This window comes from Cucurbita pepo, chromosome 1 (assembly GCF_057944985.1).
Source record: "Cucurbita pepo subsp. pepo isolate OVF chromosome 1, ASM5794498v1, whole genome shotgun sequence".
Lineage (NCBI taxonomy): Eukaryota > Viridiplantae > Streptophyta > Magnoliopsida > Cucurbitales > Cucurbitaceae > Cucurbita > Cucurbita pepo.
Genome location: NC_141798.1, coordinates 2,032,347 through 2,051,212, shown reverse-complemented (window position 1 = coordinate 2,051,212; position 18,866 = coordinate 2,032,347). Strand labels below are relative to the sequence as shown.

At 36.2% G+C, this 18,866-nt stretch overlaps 4 protein-coding genes across 4 annotated transcripts; 2 read left to right on the top strand and 2 right to left on the bottom strand.

The window, feature by feature from the left end:
• The first annotated feature begins 10 nt into the window (after positions 1-10).
• Positions 11-1,828, top strand: LOC111797275 (protein ALP1-like). Its single transcript, XM_087126138.1, has one exon. The coding sequence runs from the start codon at positions 349-351 to the stop codon at positions 1,651-1,653; it is 1,305 nt and encodes a 434-aa protein (XP_086982264.1). The 5' UTR covers positions 11-348; the 3' UTR covers positions 1,654-1,828.
• A 3,662-nt stretch (positions 1,829-5,490) lies between these two features.
• On the bottom strand, positions 5,491-6,195 carry LOC111797265 (small ribosomal subunit protein uS9). The gene has a single exon (XM_023680226.2). The coding sequence runs from the start codon at positions 6,116-6,118 to the stop codon at positions 5,684-5,686; it is 435 nt and encodes a 144-aa protein (XP_023535994.1). The 5' UTR covers positions 6,119-6,195; the 3' UTR covers positions 5,491-5,683.
• Positions 6,196-6,916: 721 nt separating this feature from the next.
• On the bottom strand, positions 6,917-11,966 carry LOC111797237 (polyadenylate-binding protein 2). Its single transcript, XM_023680194.2, has 9 exons — positions 11,243-11,966; positions 9,902-10,020; positions 8,992-9,648; positions 8,823-8,900; positions 8,574-8,663; positions 8,259-8,396; positions 7,875-8,048; positions 7,574-7,783; positions 6,917-7,470 (listed from the first exon to the last, which is right to left on the bottom strand). The coding sequence occupies exons 1-9, from the start codon at positions 11,487-11,489 to the stop codon at positions 7,213-7,215; spliced, it is 1,971 nt and encodes a 656-aa protein (XP_023535962.1). The 5' UTR covers positions 11,490-11,966; the 3' UTR covers positions 6,917-7,212.
• A 1,520-nt stretch (positions 11,967-13,486) lies between these two features.
• On the top strand, positions 13,487-18,222 carry LOC111797256 (CBS domain-containing protein CBSX1, chloroplastic). The gene is made up of 8 exons (XM_023680214.2): positions 13,487-13,982; positions 14,550-14,634; positions 14,723-14,787; positions 15,187-15,235; positions 15,763-15,815; positions 16,627-16,742; positions 17,611-17,668; positions 17,778-18,222. Exons 1-8 carry the CDS (start codon positions 13,764-13,766, stop codon positions 17,850-17,852), a joined length of 720 nt encoding a protein of 239 aa, XP_023535982.1. The 5' UTR covers positions 13,487-13,763; the 3' UTR covers positions 17,853-18,222.
• The last annotated feature ends 644 nt before the right edge of the window (positions 18,223-18,866 follow it).

Here is an 18,866-nt window from a genome sequence, read left to right as displayed (position 1 = left end):
TAAGGTGCGTTTGATTTGGGGGAAAAAATCATGAACCCTAAATTGGAAGGATGGTCAAAGGGGGAGAGATTTGGAAGCATTTGGGATCCCAAATGAAGAACGAAATTGGAAAGCCACGTGAAACCAAAAAAAAACAGAGTCGAGAGTGGAGAGCGTAGTCCGAGCAAGCCGCCAGGTGTTCCTATGGCGTAATTTGTACAAGATTCACGCCTTCCACGTCCGGCGCTGACAAAACAACGAACACCAATCCGTTCTTCGCGCTCTGCTCGATTCCCGAGAGAATCGAATCCCAATTCCGACGCTCCACGCTGCAATTCTCTGTAACTGCGAACTGACAGTCACCCATTAATGGATTCCCGGCAATTGGCTGCTTTACTCTCTTCTTTGATCTCCCAACTACTCCTACTGCTATTGCTACTCTTCCCCTCCTCCAACCCACATTCCCTTTTGTCCAATTCTTCATCTGATTCCAATTTCTATGCTAATCTCTTTCCTCTCTTCAATCACTTCCTGTTTTCCCAGCAAATTGCTGCATCCCTTTCGTTTCTCTCCGTTTCGCGTAAGAGGAAGAGGACGCATTCGTCGGAGCTGCTTGAATTAGGGCCATCCGATAGCGGTGGTGAGGACGGCGGCCGTGGACGAGTCCATCTGTTGCGGACTCGGAGTCCTGATTCTTTCAGGAATCACTTTCGAATGACCTCCTCGACGTTTGAATGGCTCTCTGGTTTGCTCGAGCCGCTTCTCGAATGTCGCGACCCGGTAGGTTCGCCTCTTGATCTCTCCGCGGAGATTCGACTCGGTGTTGGCTTGTCCCGGCTGGCCACTGGCTGCGATTTCTCGACGATTTCGGACCAATTTGGCGTCTCGGAGTCTGTAGCGAGGTTCTGTGCTAAGCAATTGTGTCGTGTTCTCTGCACTAATTTTCGCTTTTGGGTTGAATTCCCTTGCCCCAGTGAGCTTGAATTAACATCCTCGGCCTTTGAAGATATTGCTGGGCTTCCGAATTGCTGTGGCGTGATTTCTTGTACAAGGTTCAAGATCATTAGAAATACCAATTTTTATGAAGATAGCATCGCTACTCAACTTGTTGTTGATTCCTCGTCACGAATCCTTAGTATTGTTGCAGGATTTCGTGGCGATAAAGACGACTCGACGGTTCTTATGTCCACAACGCTGTTTAAAGACATTGAAGAAGGAAGGCTACTGGGTTCTCCTCCTGTTTACCTTCATGGGATGGCTGTGAATCAATACTTATTTGGACATGGCGAATATCCATTGCTTCCATGGTTAATGGTGCCTTTTGCAGGAGCTGTTTCAGGGTCAACTGAAGAGAGTTTCAATGAAGCTCATCGATTGATGTGCATTCCAGCTCTGAAAGCCATCATTAGTTTGAGAAATTGGGGAGTTTTGAGCCAACCAATGCATGAGGAATTCAAAACTGCTGTTGCATACATTGGTGCTTGCTCAATTCTTCACAATGCTTTGTTGATGAGGGAGGATTTTACTGCCATGGCTGATGAATGGGAGAGCTTAGCTTCACTCAATCATAGCTCTCAGTATGTTGGTATTGGATTGAATGAGGATTCACCTGATGAGAAGGCTTCTATGATACAGAAAGCCTTGGCTCTGAGAGCTAGAGAGCTTCACACTTAAAATTTCAAGCTCAAGAATCCAGTTGATTGGTGGAATAAGTACAGATCATTTGAAAGAGATTTCATCTCTTAGGATATTTATTGAAGGCAGCTCATCCAGCTCCATTCAACAATTACTGTTGTAGGTAATTGACGATTCTTTTACAAATTATTATAACAACGCGTTCTTCTTCTAAGCTTTGGATGTTCTGCTTTTTATTTGTCATTTCCTTTCCCTTTGGACAAAACTGGTCTCATTTTCTGAGTTTTATGTCTAGAATTAGCTATTGCTCGTATGATTATCAAAAAAGAAAAAGTGGGCTAAAGTCTCTGATATTTGGAGACTGAAGCCTTCTACCTGGCTCTCTGTTTCCTATCACTGACCACAAAAGAAAAACCACAAGGAGACATGGAATAGCCAAGTTCTCATTGTTGTATATCTTGTACTGTCTATTGTAGTTGAGTTGAGGAGGAGAACGAAGCATTCTTTATAAAGGTGTGGAAACCTCTCCCTAGCAGACGCGTTTTAAAACTTTGAGGGGAAGCCCAACAAGGAAAGTCCAAAGAGGACAATATTTGCTAGCGGTGGACTTGGACCGTTACAAACGGTATCAGAGTCAGACACCGAGTGATGTGCCAGCGAGGAGGCTGGGTCTCGAAGGACGCTGGACCCCGAAGGAGGTGGATTGTGAGATCCCACATTAGTTAGGGAAGAGACCGAAGCATTCTTTATAAGGGTGTGGAAACCTCTCTCTAGCATACGCGTTTTAAAACCTTGAGTGGAAGCCCAGAAGGGAGACCAAAGAGGACAATATATGCTAGCGCCAGACCCGACCATCCCTTTTGTGTATGCTTCCTTACAAATCATCCCTTTTGTGTATGCTTCCTTACAAATCAGTCTGAAGTTGGAGTGACATTTGATTGTACCTGAAAATTTCATCGTTCCTTCTTCATTGTAGGATTTTCCTTGGGTCCTTATTCATTTGTTGTTTTTCTCAGCACAAAAATGCGTAGTTTTTAGCTCTATGAAAGCTGAAATTTCATAGAGATGCTTGTCTCATGTTTGACTTGAAAGAAACCAAATACATCATCCTACATTGGGTTTAACTAGTTTTCTCTGTCACCATTTGAGAACAATGAATTCTCGACTCCTAACAGTGACTGTTCATGGGGCTGGATTAGAAAGGTGGAGTATCATTTCTTCTGATGTGTTGTGCTCAATTCTTGTCACTTATCTGCTTTCTCATAGCCTTTTGCTTGATTCTGAATTCAATTATGGTTGTATCCTGTTAGGAAATGATCAAGATATTAGGGACAGGCATATTTTGGAAGTAGTTTTAAGAGACAATCAACCCTTTCTCGAATGCTTAGTATAACCTTGGTTATGGTATTACATTCTCAGCCCAACTAAGTTGGAGTTTGTAACCGTCCACGTCCAACCCCACCGCTAGTAAATATTGTCTTCTTTGAACTTCCCCTCAAGGTTTTTAAAATGCGTTTGCTAGGAAGAGGTTTCCACACCTTTGTAACTAATGTTTCGTCCTCCTCCCCAACCGACGTGGGATCTCACAATCCACCCCCTTCAGAGCCCAGACATTCTCGCGGGCACTTGTTTATCTCTTCCATCCACATGAGATCTCAACCTCTTCCCAAAACCAGATATTGTCCTTGCTGACATCTGCTTAGTAACTGTATAACTTGCTGCTCTAAGAAAAGTGGTGCTTTTGACTGCCAAAGCAAAAAAAATCAGAGTATTTAAGCAGCTGTTTGCAGGAGATATAGACTGTATCGTTGAAAATGACAGTGCTCAGGATGTTGAATAGGCAATGGAATAGAGTGATTACAGTTCACATTTTATCTGGTTGGTTTTCTTTGGAATTTTATGGAACAACTGAAAATAAGGCTTTTGGTAGAGTAGAGAGAGCAAGACCCGAGAAGTATTTTCATATTCCTAGTTCTTATCGAGACCATCCCTCGACAACAACTTGATCAAGAATATATATCTTAATCAGTTGAATGTTTGCTTAAATTATTTACGAACCAATTTTTTGAATATATGATAGCTAAAGCTAAGTATATCAGTTTTTGAAGTTTATTAGACAATTCAATTGGGTTTTCGTTTCTTTCTCCCATCATTTCAATATCCGGCTTAAGACATATAAGAAGTTTATTATACAGTTCCGTTGGATTTCTTTCTCCCACGGTTTCTTTTATTAGTTCGTAGTTTTAATAGATCTCACATTTTATTTGGAAGATTGCTTAAGTATTGATATCAATGTCTCTCTTTTTAGCTTAATATTTATTCATTAACCTTATTGAAATTTCATTAAAATTTAGGCCGGTCTACGTGTACATTCTTTTATAATTTTTAATTTGAATTACACTACGTACAATTTTCTTAGATGACAAAAATTGTCGATTCAAACATAACTTAACTAGTCGAGACATATATGATAGAGACGAGGCTCAATTCATGCTATCTAATTACTTTTTATTTACTTTTTATATTTATTTAATCATATAAAAGAGCTAACTACATAAATCTACACCAATAATTAATCTCTTTGTTCTATATAATGACGAAGTAAAAGATAATATTTACTTCCGTACATTAATAAATTTTTATTTTTGTTTTCCTAAAAAAAGATAATATTTGTGAATATCAAGAAAAAGAAAATTAAAAAACCAATACTTTCATGCGCTAAATTAATTTACAAATTATTTAATTTTATATATTTCTATCTATTATTTCAATCAAAATTGATTTCCATATATCAATAAAAATAACATAAACAAAATATATGAATTTCATATTAATAATACAGAATTTTAAATATTTCATATTAATAATACAGAATTTTAACTTATTTAAAATGGGTAAATTTTTTTGCTACATATAGATTCATCAAACCCAACCACCGTTAGCTAGAGTAATCATGATGAAGGTCGAGCTGTGAAATTACCAAAAGAGAGTAACCATGATGAAGGTCGAGCTGTGAAATTACCAAAAGAGATCTCAACCACGACAACCAATGAGCACAAAATTAGGCAGGATTAAGAAGTTGGCTATAAAAGTGTTTTACAGACGATGCTCTTTACCCAATGAAAAGAGTTAATTCGTATCGACACTTAACACACAAAATTAAAAGTCCAAGAATCTATTAGACACTAATCCTGTAATTTACTTTACTATAAGCGATCTCAACAAGTCAATGAATAAACATTTTTTTTTTCTTTTTTTTTTTTGTTCTTTTCATTATGTAGATGAAGGGCAGTTCTTGAAGCCTTTTAGCAAAACCTAGAATGAGCAACCTAGGTACTAAACACAAACTTATTAAACCTAAACTACACGATGAACTCACAAGTCAAGCACCTTTTAATGCTTATTATCATCAATCAAGCATTTGAAACATCAATTCCATCAATTATGGCGGAGTTCAGACCAATAAGCAATGCCAGACAAGAACCAGAACTTGTCGCCACTTGGGGAGCCTAAGTTCACAGAGTTTAGCAGAGCAATTAGCACCAAGGTTTACAATTTTCAGCCACAGCAAAGGACAATGCATCAACAACCCATGTTCTACAGGGAGACACTCATTGAAGATGAATGGATATCAAGTGAATAATGAAGAAAAGGACTGATGATTTCAAGGAAAGTCTGCCGGAGTAGAATAGACTAATGCTAAATCACAATATTTCGAGGCACTATCTAAGTATAATAACTGGTTTGCCCAATAGCTATATGATCATCTTCAACAAGAACCCATCTCGTAAAAATGATAATTAATCGATAAGTATGGTCAGTTTTCTGCACTATAATCTAACACAAACAGAAACAATTGGCGGATAATTCACGATGTTTCAAAAAGCATTTTGATTGCAATTATCGTAATAACAACGGAAAATCAAGTCTTACAAATCCAAATACTTATACTAGAGAATAGACTGAAGAATAATTTTGATGTCTTCGAAGCAATGTGAACTCAGAAACAAAAAACAAATTATCATTACCGACTAACGCCTTTCCCCGATGCTTCCCTAGTACTCTTCGATCAACGGTATGATTTCTGGAACCTAGCACGAGCACCACGACCACCAAACTTCTTGGGCTCACAGCGCCTAGGATCAGCGACAAGCAAAGTCCTATCATACCTAACCAGAATGTCTTTAATCTCCTTCTTGCTCTGCTCATCCACGTACTTCTGGTAGAAGGCAACAAGAGCCTTGGCAATACTCTGACGGATGGCGTAGATCTGCGAGGTGTGACCTCCACCCTTCACTCTGATGCGCATATCGACACCAGAGAAACGGTGACGTCCAAGGAGGAGGATTGGCTCGTAGGCCTTGAAGCGCAAGATCTCTGGCTCAACAAGCTCGATTGGACAGCCATTGATCTTAATCAAACCCCTGCCGCGTTTGCAGTAGGTGACGGCCACCGCCGTCTTCTTGCGTCCGAAACATTGCACCGATTCGATCGGAGCCGCCATTGCTAGGGCTTCAGAAAGCTGCCGGAGTGAAAGCCCCAAATTTAAATCAGAACGTTCAGGCCTGGGGCAAAACCTGCTAAAGCATTTATATATGATTCCCTCGTTAGGGTTTATAAGTTTCGAAATATCCCCTCAGTTTATCACTAATTACAACAGAACCCCAAACATTCAAAACGCACCGTATTGTTTTTTTTTTTTTTTTTTTCTTTGACCTCTTGAAAATTATACATTTTTTATTTTTAGGATCCAATTTGTTGAATTAATAAAATGCTTTTGATATTAATTTATAAAATGTTTTATTTATTATTTTACTTGCAATATTAATTATTTTTCAACCTTTTTTGCTTGAGAATATTTTAACTTACTTAATTGAGTTATAATTAAAGTTGAGAATTTGCTTGTTTATTAAAACTAATGTGAATAAAAATAAATTGACATATAATAAAAAAAATTGATAATTAAAAAAAATTTAAAAATTGATTTTTGTTAGATAATTGGATAAACATGTTACTAGGGTATTACAAACACATTCCACATATTATTATGGTGCTAAAGCGTATTCATAATAACCTATCCATAACAAGCATATTCATAATAACCTATATTATAAAACGAGACCAAAAAAAGTTTTTGCTAGGTTAAAAATTCCTTTTAGTCCCTAAACTTTGATAAAAAAATTTCAAGTAAATTCAAGAGTAAAAGAGCACGAGGCATCTACCGAGAGCGGTCAAAAGGCCTCGACATAGTAACATCATGATTGTGCATTTTCCAAATCAACAAAGAGATCATATAATGATATGAAAGAAAAGAACACAAGAAAGATGAATTAAAAAAAATGACTATCCGGATTAATGTCAAAAGAGAAAATAATAAAACCTTCAACCTAAGGAAAAAAGTGTACCATCAAAGCAGAACTAAAAAGAAGGGGAAAAAAACAAAGAAACTGTCAGCAGTCTTCAGGAGTTTTGAGGGAAAAAACCATGGTCTCCACAAATAAACAACGAGTCGATCGTATCGCACACAACTACTACATGTTTTCATTCATTCATGAATCAGGAAGCCTTATGAACACAACCCCAACCAAACCAACCAACTCACGACACGAGGTTCTCGGTCAGCGACAGAGAGGCTAGCTGATCAGCTGCTGCATTGCCTGCTTGCTGCTGCTGTGTTGCAGCAGCTACATTCCTCAAAACCTCCATAGCCTCAGCTACTTTCGCCTTCAAAGCCTCCGGGGACTCGAGTAAATGCAAGACCTCAGTCTGGTCCATCTCAAGAAGCATTCCAGTTACCTTGGCTGCGTTGTCTGGCTCCAATTGTTCCACAAGCGGGTAAAGATTCTCCCCCAGCATCTATATATTTATAATCACAAGCAATCCAGTTAAGTAATGATTCATGTTCAAATTCATATGGATAGTACTGAAATCTTCCGTTTATAATATAGAAAATGCTTACTGTTCTCTGTTGGTCTGGAGTAGCATTTGCCAAAGCAGATGCCAGAGCACCTACAGGGACAGGTTGAGAGGAGAGGGATGCATCACGCAACGGCATACCACCCATGTCATATGGAACAGAAAACATGCCTCCAGCAACACCAGGCATAGGAACATCAGGCAGACCTCTTCCTGGGGGATAGCGATAGACACGTCCTCCTCTAGGCAACATCTATCATCCATTGAACCAACCAAAACAGACGATTTAAATAACATGAAAAGCCCACAACAGAGGAAGAAAGATGGAAAGAAAAATCATCAACCTGTTGTTGCATCATTGGAACAGGCTGCTGGGTTTGCTGGACAGCTCCTGCACGTCTGCCACCAGGACGCGGCCCTTGCTGACCCTGTTGAACCATTGGGACAAAGAAATTTGGCATTGGACCTCCACCGGGCCTTATACCAGGAACAAGCTGCTGCTGATAACCAAAGCCACCCTGGCAAAAATGATACCCGTAAAACAAACTGAACAATAATCGAGAATGTGGCTCTCATAATGACACTATGCCTTTCGGAAGGCAAGATAGAATAAGGATGAACGTGTAAATAAGAACTTCAATACAATTTTACCACTGATTCACTAGAACTAAAAGGTAAAGAATACGGAATTAAAATGCCAACAAAAAGTGTCTGGTAAAAGTAGTTACTTGGGAAGGAATCATTGTAGGAGGACCTTGACCATAAAACATTTGCTGTCCGATACCTGGACCACCAGGGGGATAGATTGGCATCCGAGGGGCAACTGAAGCAGCCATGGGAACGGGTCGTATTTGAGAGAACTGAGCCTATACAACATAGTCAAAATCATAATGTTTGACAAAATAATAAAATAATAAAATAAAAAAACGGAAAGAAACCAAGCCTGGCGACTTAGAAGGTAGTATGTCCCCGAGGCCAAATTATGACAAATGATGTTACAATGGCAGTGCCAAGTAAAAGTATGAAAACATAAGAAAAAGAACCTGCAATCTGGCCCTTCTATCTTCTTTCCTCTGTGCAAGTGCTACATACAATGGTTTGCTAACAATTATTTTGCCATTCATCTCCATAAGCTGTCAATTATACCAATGAACCATTACAATCATTCCATATACTTGCATCATTAATCACAGGCATATATGGAAAAAAGCACAGCAATTAAATCAATTGTGAGTAGGGGTGTTTCTAAATAGATAATAAATCATATATTAGAAAACAGCACATCAACTCACAGCTCTAGATGCCTCTTCAGGGGTTGAAAATGCAACAAATCCAGAACCTCTGCTCACACCATTGGGGTCACGCATGACCTGAAACACACAAAATAACCAAAATACTATACCCACGAAAGGCCTAAACCAAAAGACAATGTACATAATAACACTTGAATAAAATTACAACCTTGCACGAGGTGATAGTGCCAAACGGAGCAAAAACCTCCTTAAGCTTATCATCACTAATGCTATCATCTAAATTTTTAATGTACAAGTTTGCCCCCTGGTACTTGTCAGCTGCCTCTTTCATGGTTTGTTCAAACCGGTTCTTTAATTCTACTTCTCTTTCAGATTTTTTCTGTGCTCTCCCAACATACCACTCCTTATCATCAAATACATTTCCATTGAGGGCATCAACTGCCCTAGCAGCATCGTCAGCATTTTCAAAATTCACAAATCCAAAGCATTTTGATTTGCCATCAGCATCCCTCATCACAACGATACTGGTGATTGTCCCAAATTCAGAAAAAACCTTGTTCAAATCTTCTTCCGTAGTTGTCTCAGAAAGATTCTTCACAAACACATTGTTAAATTTGGATTTGCCAACAGAACTATCTCTTTCTTGTTTACGAAGAAAGGGTCCTACATAAACTTGCTTATCATTCAACAGCATACCGTTCAACTTCTCAATAGCTTTCAGAGCAGAATCCTCATTGTCAAATTGCACAAAACCATAGCCTTTTGACTGGCCAGAGGAATCTAAAGCCACTTTGCAAGACAGGATACTACCAAATGCCGAAAATGTATCATGTAGAGCTTTATGGTCAATTGCTTTGTCTAAATTCTGTAAAATTAAAATGTAAAAGTTTAACTCATAACAAAATCGAGTAATCAATTTGAATAAATGGACATGTAATAAACAAAAAGGTATGAATAAAACATGAAAAACATGTAGAGCTTTATGGTCAATTGCTTTTTCTAAATTCTGTAAAATTAAAATGCAAAAGTTAACTCATAACAAAATCGAGTAAGCAATTTGAATAAATGAACATGAAATAAACAAAAAGGTGGGAATAAAACATGAAAAATAGAGATACCTTGATAAATATATTTCCAGCCCCACTTTTGCGAATGCTTGGGTCACGGTGAGAATACATAACTCTAATAGGTTTTCCATTTAGTGGGGAAAAGTTCAGCACATCCAATGCTCTTGCAGCTGTTCAAGAAAAAAATGATTACATTAGCTAGCATGGTGTGCATTTAATGTTTAATGAGATCAAGATGAAGTTCCAGAATCTATGATCTTTGTTTGAATCACATGATGGTTTGTAATAAAATTTTGCATTCAAATGAAAAAGAACTAAAGTCCTATAAAATTTGTTCCAAATTGTTACGTCCCAAAATCTTACCCATTGAAGAATTTACACAATGTTTGTCTAAAATAAGCAAACACTAGAACATAACAATCCGTCCATATATGTAGACATGTCCAACAACTCAACCTTCCAAGTTATTGGTTTAAGTTCACTTGAATAATAAAATATGCATATTAACGTAACATTTCCAGACCTACCTAAGAATGAAACTAGCAATCATCAATTTAAGATACACATGCTACACAAGGCTAAAAAACTAGCCTAGATCCAAGGATTATAATGTCTGTCGTTATGACATAAATCAGGGAGTACAAACTGAAATTAAGGACTATCAAGTATAAATACTCGTACAACACATATATCTGTACCTACATATGCATATTAACAGTGAGATCAATAATTTATTTTGGAAGTAAAAAGAACTTAATAACTAATTTTAATCCAATATCAATATTTTAATCCTTGCCTAAACCATCATCTGTCCTTGCTGGTAGCTACCTTAATAAAATTGTTGGAACTAGAAGGCACATCTATAGAACATATGGTGTATTCATGCAATACCTTTATTGATCATTTTTCAACAGAAGTACGTCATAGCCATAGAAAACAATATTGATATTCTAAAGACCAAACATCAAAATGCAATAAAATGATATTCAGCATCTCTCAGTCCGACAGCCCATGTTTTAGTTCTCGAAATGATAAAACAAACAGGTTTTTTCACGTCTTGTAGACAGAAATGGCCATCAGACAGTATGCATTATTTTAACCACCCAATCTTTTATAATTGTTATTCTCCTAGATGACACTAATTTCCCCGATTTGTATCAAATTGCTACAAGCTTTTCTTTTATGGGATTGGTAGGACTAAATTCTCTCGATACATCTATGAATTAATATGCATGAACCATCCTAAAATTTAGAATTCATCTCAGCATTATACCAGCCCAAGCAATCGGCCAAATCAGCTAAGAAATGTTCGTCGCTAAAATTGAGCTTAAGAAAATAAACAAAGCACATTAAACACGAAATAGAAGCGAAAAAAAGTGAAGTCACACTGACCATCTTGTGGGTTGCTGTAGTTGACATAACCATAGCCGAGAGATCGCCGGGTCGTTAAGTCTCGGCAAACCCGAACCGAAACCACCTGACCCAACTGATTAAATATATCATAGAGCTGTGAATCCGTGACATTCGGGTCCAGATCTCCGACATACAAAGAAGTAGTCACAAAATTTGCACCACCATTTCCCGCCGGATTGATGCCGGAAATGGAATTTTGAGGCTGAGCTTGCACCTGAGCCGCCATACTCGAAATACTTTCTCTACTTTCCAAAAAAAATTCAATAATTAGTTTTCGTGCCCTTTTTTCTCTCCTCACTTCCCTCTCCTTTTGTTATTCAGACACAAACCCTAAGAAGGAATCAGTGAACGGCGATTCTTCAGACACTCAAAAAAGGCCAGCAAAACGCAACGAACAACCGGGGAGGATAACCAAAACCCTTAAGATATTAGATATTGAACCAAAAATAAACAGCCCCGACGGAAAAATCTCCCTACTCCTAAAACGAATAATTGTTTTGATTTTTCTGGAAGAGAATGATAGTGAAGAAAGAGGAGGAGGAAGGACAAGGACCGGATAGATAATCGGAAGGATCCGAATGAAGGGATGAGTAAGCGCCGGAAAATGAGCGGCGCGTGACGTATAAACGACGGAGACAGAGTCGAAACAAAAAAGACGCGAGGGTTTGGAGGGCAGATAAAACTGCACTAAAAAAGGAGGAAGAAGAGGAAGGCGCGAGACCTTATATATGTAGGCAGTTACGGGTAAACCCTAGAGATAAATCTATACGCGAAATCTCAACCGTCCATCTTAACTTTCTGTGGGCCCATCTGACGAGGTCAAGTCGGGAATCCGTAGGTAACCGGTAACTGTAACTTTTTCAGTTGGCAGTGACGGTCTTCCGGAAGAATAAAGAATCAGTTTTTTTAAATATAAATAAATAAATAAATAATAAATATCTGTAAATATTGTTTTCTTTTTCTTCTGTAATTATCCTATTTTTGTTTTTTTTTTAATTAATTAATAACAAATTTCACGCAAGGCAGTTATATTTCCAAATTTATAGTGAGAATTAATATATATTTCTTTTAGAAATTTAAATCAATTTTAAGTTTCACAAAAAAAAAAAAAAAAGACTTTGAATAAGATTAAAATGGTCTTTTCCATTGTTTTTTAAATATTTTTTTTTAACTAATTTTAATAACATTCTTACACTTCAACTTTTTAATAATTTAAAATTTTTCTAACCGTTAATATTATGTTTTAAAAATATTAGTTTTAATATCATTGAAAATAAAAATTCAAAAAATAATTATTATCAATATATGGACAACCAAACATTTTATAATTTTTTTTTTTTTTTTTTAATGTTACGAGTGTTTTTTAAAGTGAAACTATTTTTTTTAGTTTAAATGTGTTTTTTAATTTTTTTTAATTAAGAATCTTACTGAAATCAAAATTAGTGATATTTTTTAAATATTTTTTTTAAGTTAAAAAAAGGTATTTTCAAAAAAAAAAAAAACAAAAATATTATAGTTTTTATTTAATCTAATAATATTATTTTATATGTAAAAGGAATCCATTATTTTTGTTATTTGTTTATTGAGATATTTCTAAATACAAATTAAGTAGATTTATTTTAAAGAAATAAGTAAGTTATTACATCGTTATCACTACTTTATAATTTTATTGATTATTAATCCAATTTCAATACACGTGAGCTATAAACAAATAAATTAATAAAATACGAAGTGTACTTTCAGATTTATAATAATCTTGTTATTAATAATTTAACCCAAAATTATAATTATAAAAAATGATCATTATATAAAGATAATTAAAAAAGAATGAGAGTTTTTTTAATTTAATTTAATTAACCCTATCGAATTTTATTTAGGTTAAATTAATAAAAATATATTTGAATTAATTTAAAACTCTGAAACAAATAATAATAGTGTTTTTGAAATTATAAAAAAATTAAACGGCATTAACAATTTTTTTTTTTAAAGTTTTTGAAATAAAATTGTTAGAGTATTTTTTTGTAGGAGTATTATGGAAATTTTAAAAAATATAAAAAATATTTACTAGAGAAATTATAAATTTTAGGATTATTTTTATTAATTTATCCGTAATCCATTTATTTATTTTATTTGTTTTTTAATTATACATGTTAATCGGAGTTTTACCCAATGGACGGAGTTGAAAGGCCCGACATCACACGTTCTTTGTCAATTAAAGTCGCACTAAGTCGTTAAATATCTCCGCCGCCCCAGACGGGGATTTTCCTCTCCCGCTATCCCGTTTCTTCTCGGGAAAGTGCTGCTTGCTCATACGGAAGTCGGAACGGAAGCTAATTGCAACCTAACTCTCCGATTCCGCTTTGATTTTCAACTTTTCCGGTTGTAATTCTCTTCCGTTCGGTAGATCAGCTATTGATTCTTCCAACTATTCTCTTCCCAGGTTACTGTGTTCGTTTTTTCCATTGGCGAAAACGCAGTTACTCGACGAACAGTAAGCAAAATGAGCTCCATCTCTCTGTCTTGTGCGCTTGCTCTTGCGCGGGCTTATCCTCACCACCTTCCTAACTCTCAGCGCCAGCAATTGTGTCGCCGGCCTCTTCCTTCGTCTAATTCTCTCACTAGGTTGCAGAGGTTTGAGATCTCCGACCGAAACTCCGCCGGACCTCCCTTGCCTCTGGTTCTCGCTTCCGCTGGAGCTGGCATCCTCAACTCCTTTCCGGTTTGTCATTTCTTTCTCGCTTTCTTTTGGCTGTAGTTGTTCTATTATTCATTTCCAGGGAGGCGTGCTTGTCTCTAGGTTATGTACTGGAAATGAAACTTTAATTGACGGTTTAATGTAATTTAGCATAATGTAATGAACGGGATGTCATCCTCTGGAATTCCTTCACGTATCTTCGCCTAATTATGATCTGTATGTTCGTCCAATATGAACAACTATGAACATAACCGCAAAAATTTGATGCCATTTTGGCTGAGAAGTAATCGAGAGATTAAACTTCTCCTTTATAACGATTCATCGAATCTCTTCGACTAAGCTTATGCTGCAAAATTTTAGAGTGGAACATCGAACGGAAGCCGACGCTCGTAAGTACTATTTACAATTATCAATCTCATCCTATTTTTGGCTAGATCTATGATATATGTTATGGTTATTTATAATTATTCTTTTAGAGAGGAATAGTGTGGGGCAATAACTTGTCTATGGCTATTTTAGCCTCGGTTTTATTCTTCTGCTTACTGCTTGGCCGTCTGTATCTCGCTCTTATTTTATCATGATGATTTTTAGATACGAGGAACATATACGGTTGGTGATTTTATGACTAGAAAGGAGGATCTGTTTGTTGTTAAACCTACAACAACAGTTGATGAAGGTGCGGTTGATTTAGGGCTTTTATTTTAATTATTTTCATTATAATTGCTAATGATAACTGTTTAATTCATCTGCTTTTGTGGTCACAGCGTTAGAAACCCTTGTGGAAAAGAGAATAACTGGTTTTCCTGTTGTGGATGAAGATTGGAATTTGGTAGAGTTTTTCCTTCCATCTTTTTGTTCTTTCCGCTCGTAGTTTTATATTGAAACTGCCAACTTACTGTGGAAGTGAATTACCAAAGTCTGATGATATGGTTGTAGAGGGGACTGGGGAAGGGATCTTCTGTTTGTTGTCGCCGATAATCATACAAAATAAATAAATAAACATATTATTGACATTTTTCATTTCTTTTTTGAGGGGTTGGAGTGTATGTCTATCTATGGTCGAAGTATTACCCTTAAGCCATGTCAGGAAGTTTAGTCCATTTATGTTAAGAGGCACTTGATTTCAAGAATCCATACTGCTATTGAAGCTGATAACCTGCCTTACTTGATCATAATAATTTGGTTTATATGATTTTAGTGCCTTTACATTAATTGCTTCCTGTGGCAGGTTGGGGTTGTCTCAGATTATGACTTGTTGGCACTTGATTCGATTTCAGGTATTTTAACTTCTGATTATCACCATTACTTGAGGAATTATTCTCGCGCATTTTTCTGTTGAAATTGGGTTTCTGTCCTTTTCAGTTTTAATTAAATTACTAGTACTTTATTCATCCTTCTTATATTGATTCCTAAATGTTGAAGTGCTTCATTCAAATTGTTTTTGTTGGGTGGACTAGTAACAAAGTTTTGTGGTTTGTATGTGATCAATTATGGTGTTTTTTGATAGTGTTATTCTCGTCTAGCTGTTACTTTTTTTATCATGTTATTTTCATCTAGCTGTAGATTATCAATTATAGTGGCCACTTAATATCTTATAAGCTCTATATAAAACCAAATAAAGTACAATCTTACTGTTGTCTGGTAAGATTATTTGAGGTGCATGTAAATTGACATTAATGCTCACAACTTTTCTAAAAAGGTTCAGTCACAATTCGTCAATCATTTTCTTTGTACTTTATTGTAACCATCTATTCCATTGCTCATCTTACCCAATAATGTTTCACCCTTTTTTTTTGGAAATTAGGTGGCACTCAAAGTGATACTAATCTGTTTCCTGATGTGGACAGTTCGTGGAAAGTATGTAAGCAATGCCCTCATTTATCTTCAGGTTATTTGTTTTTGTTGTTATGGAGACATTTGATGTTAAAAAAAAATGCTTTGACTCAGAAACCCAATAAATCCAACCAAACTGTCTGGGTTGGGTTTCTATTAGTTGAACCCAAATCATAAAAAAATTTCCTTTTTATATATTTTTTTTACTCATAAAAGTTACTGATTAATCTTTGGAGTATTTGCTTTCAATAAAATAAAATATGTCGTTTTCACTACTTTTTATTTTTACATTTCATTACAACTCATTTGTGGTTTAAAAACTGATGAGATTTTCTATATATCTGATTGTAGCACTCTGCTGCTATTTTCGTTTGTAATGATCATGTAAGCAGCTCAAGTTCTTTACGGAACACCGATTTGCCGCGAACATGCTACAAGAAAACATATATACCTGCAAAATTATCTTTAGAACGTGATATGTATAGTTACTTGCATATTGTTATTGACATTATTTTGAGGAGAGTGCTTTAAAATTGAAGTAGCTATGTAGTCTCATAAATTAGCTCTCCCATCCCTTGTTAAGTAAAATCTTTTGAAGAAGAAAGAGTCACAGAAGTTAGCTCTGCCATTGACACCTCTTGATTAAGTAAAATTCTTTGGAGAAAGAAGAGTCACAGAAATTAGCTCTGGCATTGGCATCCCTTAATTAAGTAAATTTCTTTGGAGAAAGAACAGTCACATGATCATGACCATGAATTATGTGGAGCGGTGGTTCACCACCATTTGTTTATTGAAATGAAAAATAAATCTGTATGTTTGCTGAATATGGTGGCAGACGTTCAATGAGATACAGAAACTTCTCAGTAAAACAAATGGTAAAGTTATCGGCGACCTGATGACACCTGCTCCACTAGTTGTTCGTGAAACTTCAAATTTAGAAGATGCTGCCAGGTAATCTTATTATATCTCTCTCTTCTGCATTATCTTTCAATCTGAATCTATATATTCCATAGCTTCTTCAATGTTTCGACCAAGATATTTAATCAATTTTAATTTTTAATTATATAATTTCATTTAATTAAACTTTTTATGTGCATTCTTAAAAAAAAAAAAAAAAAAAAAAAAGACTATCTTTTCCATGTTACTCTGTGACTTTGTTTAATCATCACTTGTTCCTCACAACCGTGTGTGGGGGTTGAGTAAACTTCATTCTTTTTGTATTTCGTTTTATTTCGAACTTCCTCCATTATAAACCCAACCATGATCTTCGACTAAATTAACCAAGGTGGGACTCACTCCCAATAATCCTCAACAATCCTCCCCTCAAACAAAGTACTGAGGATTATGGAGCTCGACTCCTTTTTCTGAAGCCCTCGAACAAAGTACACCCTTTGTTCGACACTTTAGTCACTTTTGACTACACCTTCGAGGCTCACAATTCTTTGTTCGATATTTGAGAATTCTATTGACATGGCTAAGTTTAGGGCATGACTCTAATACCATGTTAGAAATCACGATTCTCCACAATGGTATGATATTGTCCACTTTGAGCATAAGCTCTCGTGGCTTTGCTTTGGGCTTCCTCCAAAATGCCTCATACCAATGGAGATAATATTCCTCACTTATAAACCCACGATCTTCCACTAAATTAACCAACGTGGGACTCACTCCCAATAATCCTCAACAAAAACATCGTTCAAATGACACTTTTTTGAGAAAAGACTGCAGAATCAAGAGTTTACCCATTTTTACAAGTTAATCTGTGGCTACCGAAGTTTGAAACTATTGTTTTAACTAACTTGAATTTTCAATTGTTTAGGTTGTTGCTCGAAACAAAATATCGTCGATTGCCAGTAGTAAATGCAGATGGCAAGCTGGTAGTAATATTTCTTTTTCTTTTCCATTCTACTTTAAAAGTGTAATAACTTTTCAAAGCTCCCTCAGTCATGGCTGTCCATCTTATTTGTTTCTGTTTTCATGTTTCAGGTGGGCATCATTACTAGGGGAAATGTTGTTAGAGCAGCATTGCAGATAAAACGTGCTGCGGAAGGGTCGACATAATTCTAGAAACATTGGCTGGTGGCGCTCCGAGGTAAACATGTATCACAAAAGCTTAGCATTGTTTGTAGATCATGAATATAGTATCCTATAGTTTACACATGGTTGGGTTGTTCCTGAAGTTGTGGATTCCGTCCTCAAGCAAACTATAGCTTTAAAAATGGAAGTTCATTGATGCTCTAAGATTCTTCTTCCCAATCTCCCAACTACGAAATGTTGGTCCATGTCAATATTTGAGTATCCCCAGCATTTCAGGTCGACCCGCTATTAGATTTCATTATTAAGTTGGGTCATTTTTGTTGGAACCTCATTCTTTAGATTTCCCTTTACGTTTTGAATATGATCTGCAAGTATTATTTTTCTACTGCTTTAAGGATATCTTGTTCTGATGTAAGCTGGCGTCTGTAAATGTGAGATTCAATCAACGAGCTTAAGACTTAAACGAGAGTGTCTAGTACTTAGAATAGCCCGTACCATAGAACCTATTTTAGTTTCTGAACTTTCTTAGGTACTTGGAATAGCCCGTATCATAGAATCTATTTTAGTTCGTGAACTTTTTTAGATTGGGTTTTCAACTTCGAACGGATTTATCGAGTTAGAATTTGTATAAATTTAAAGCAAACCAAGTATTATAAGGGTAGGGTTGCAGGCTGGGTTAAGAAATAATGTCAAATGCTGCATCATTGAGGAATATGAACTTCTTCAAGGGAATATGAATGTAAAATTGGTCATCACCATGGCGTGTGAAGTAAGTAAGGATTTTGCCAGAGTTTCAAAAAACATGTGACGTGAGACGAGAAAAAATGGGTACATGGTTGACTCTGACCTGGACTTTGAAACCTAAGTCGTCCCGAGTCATTGAACCACGCCACGTCACCCAAGTCGTCGGGAATCCAAGCCAAATCCAATCAACTTCTTTGACTCTTGCTTTGACTTTTATTTTCTCTTTAAAATATTATGCCTATATGATTAAAAGAAAAAAAAATAATATTATTTCATTAGAAGGTTGGACGAAAA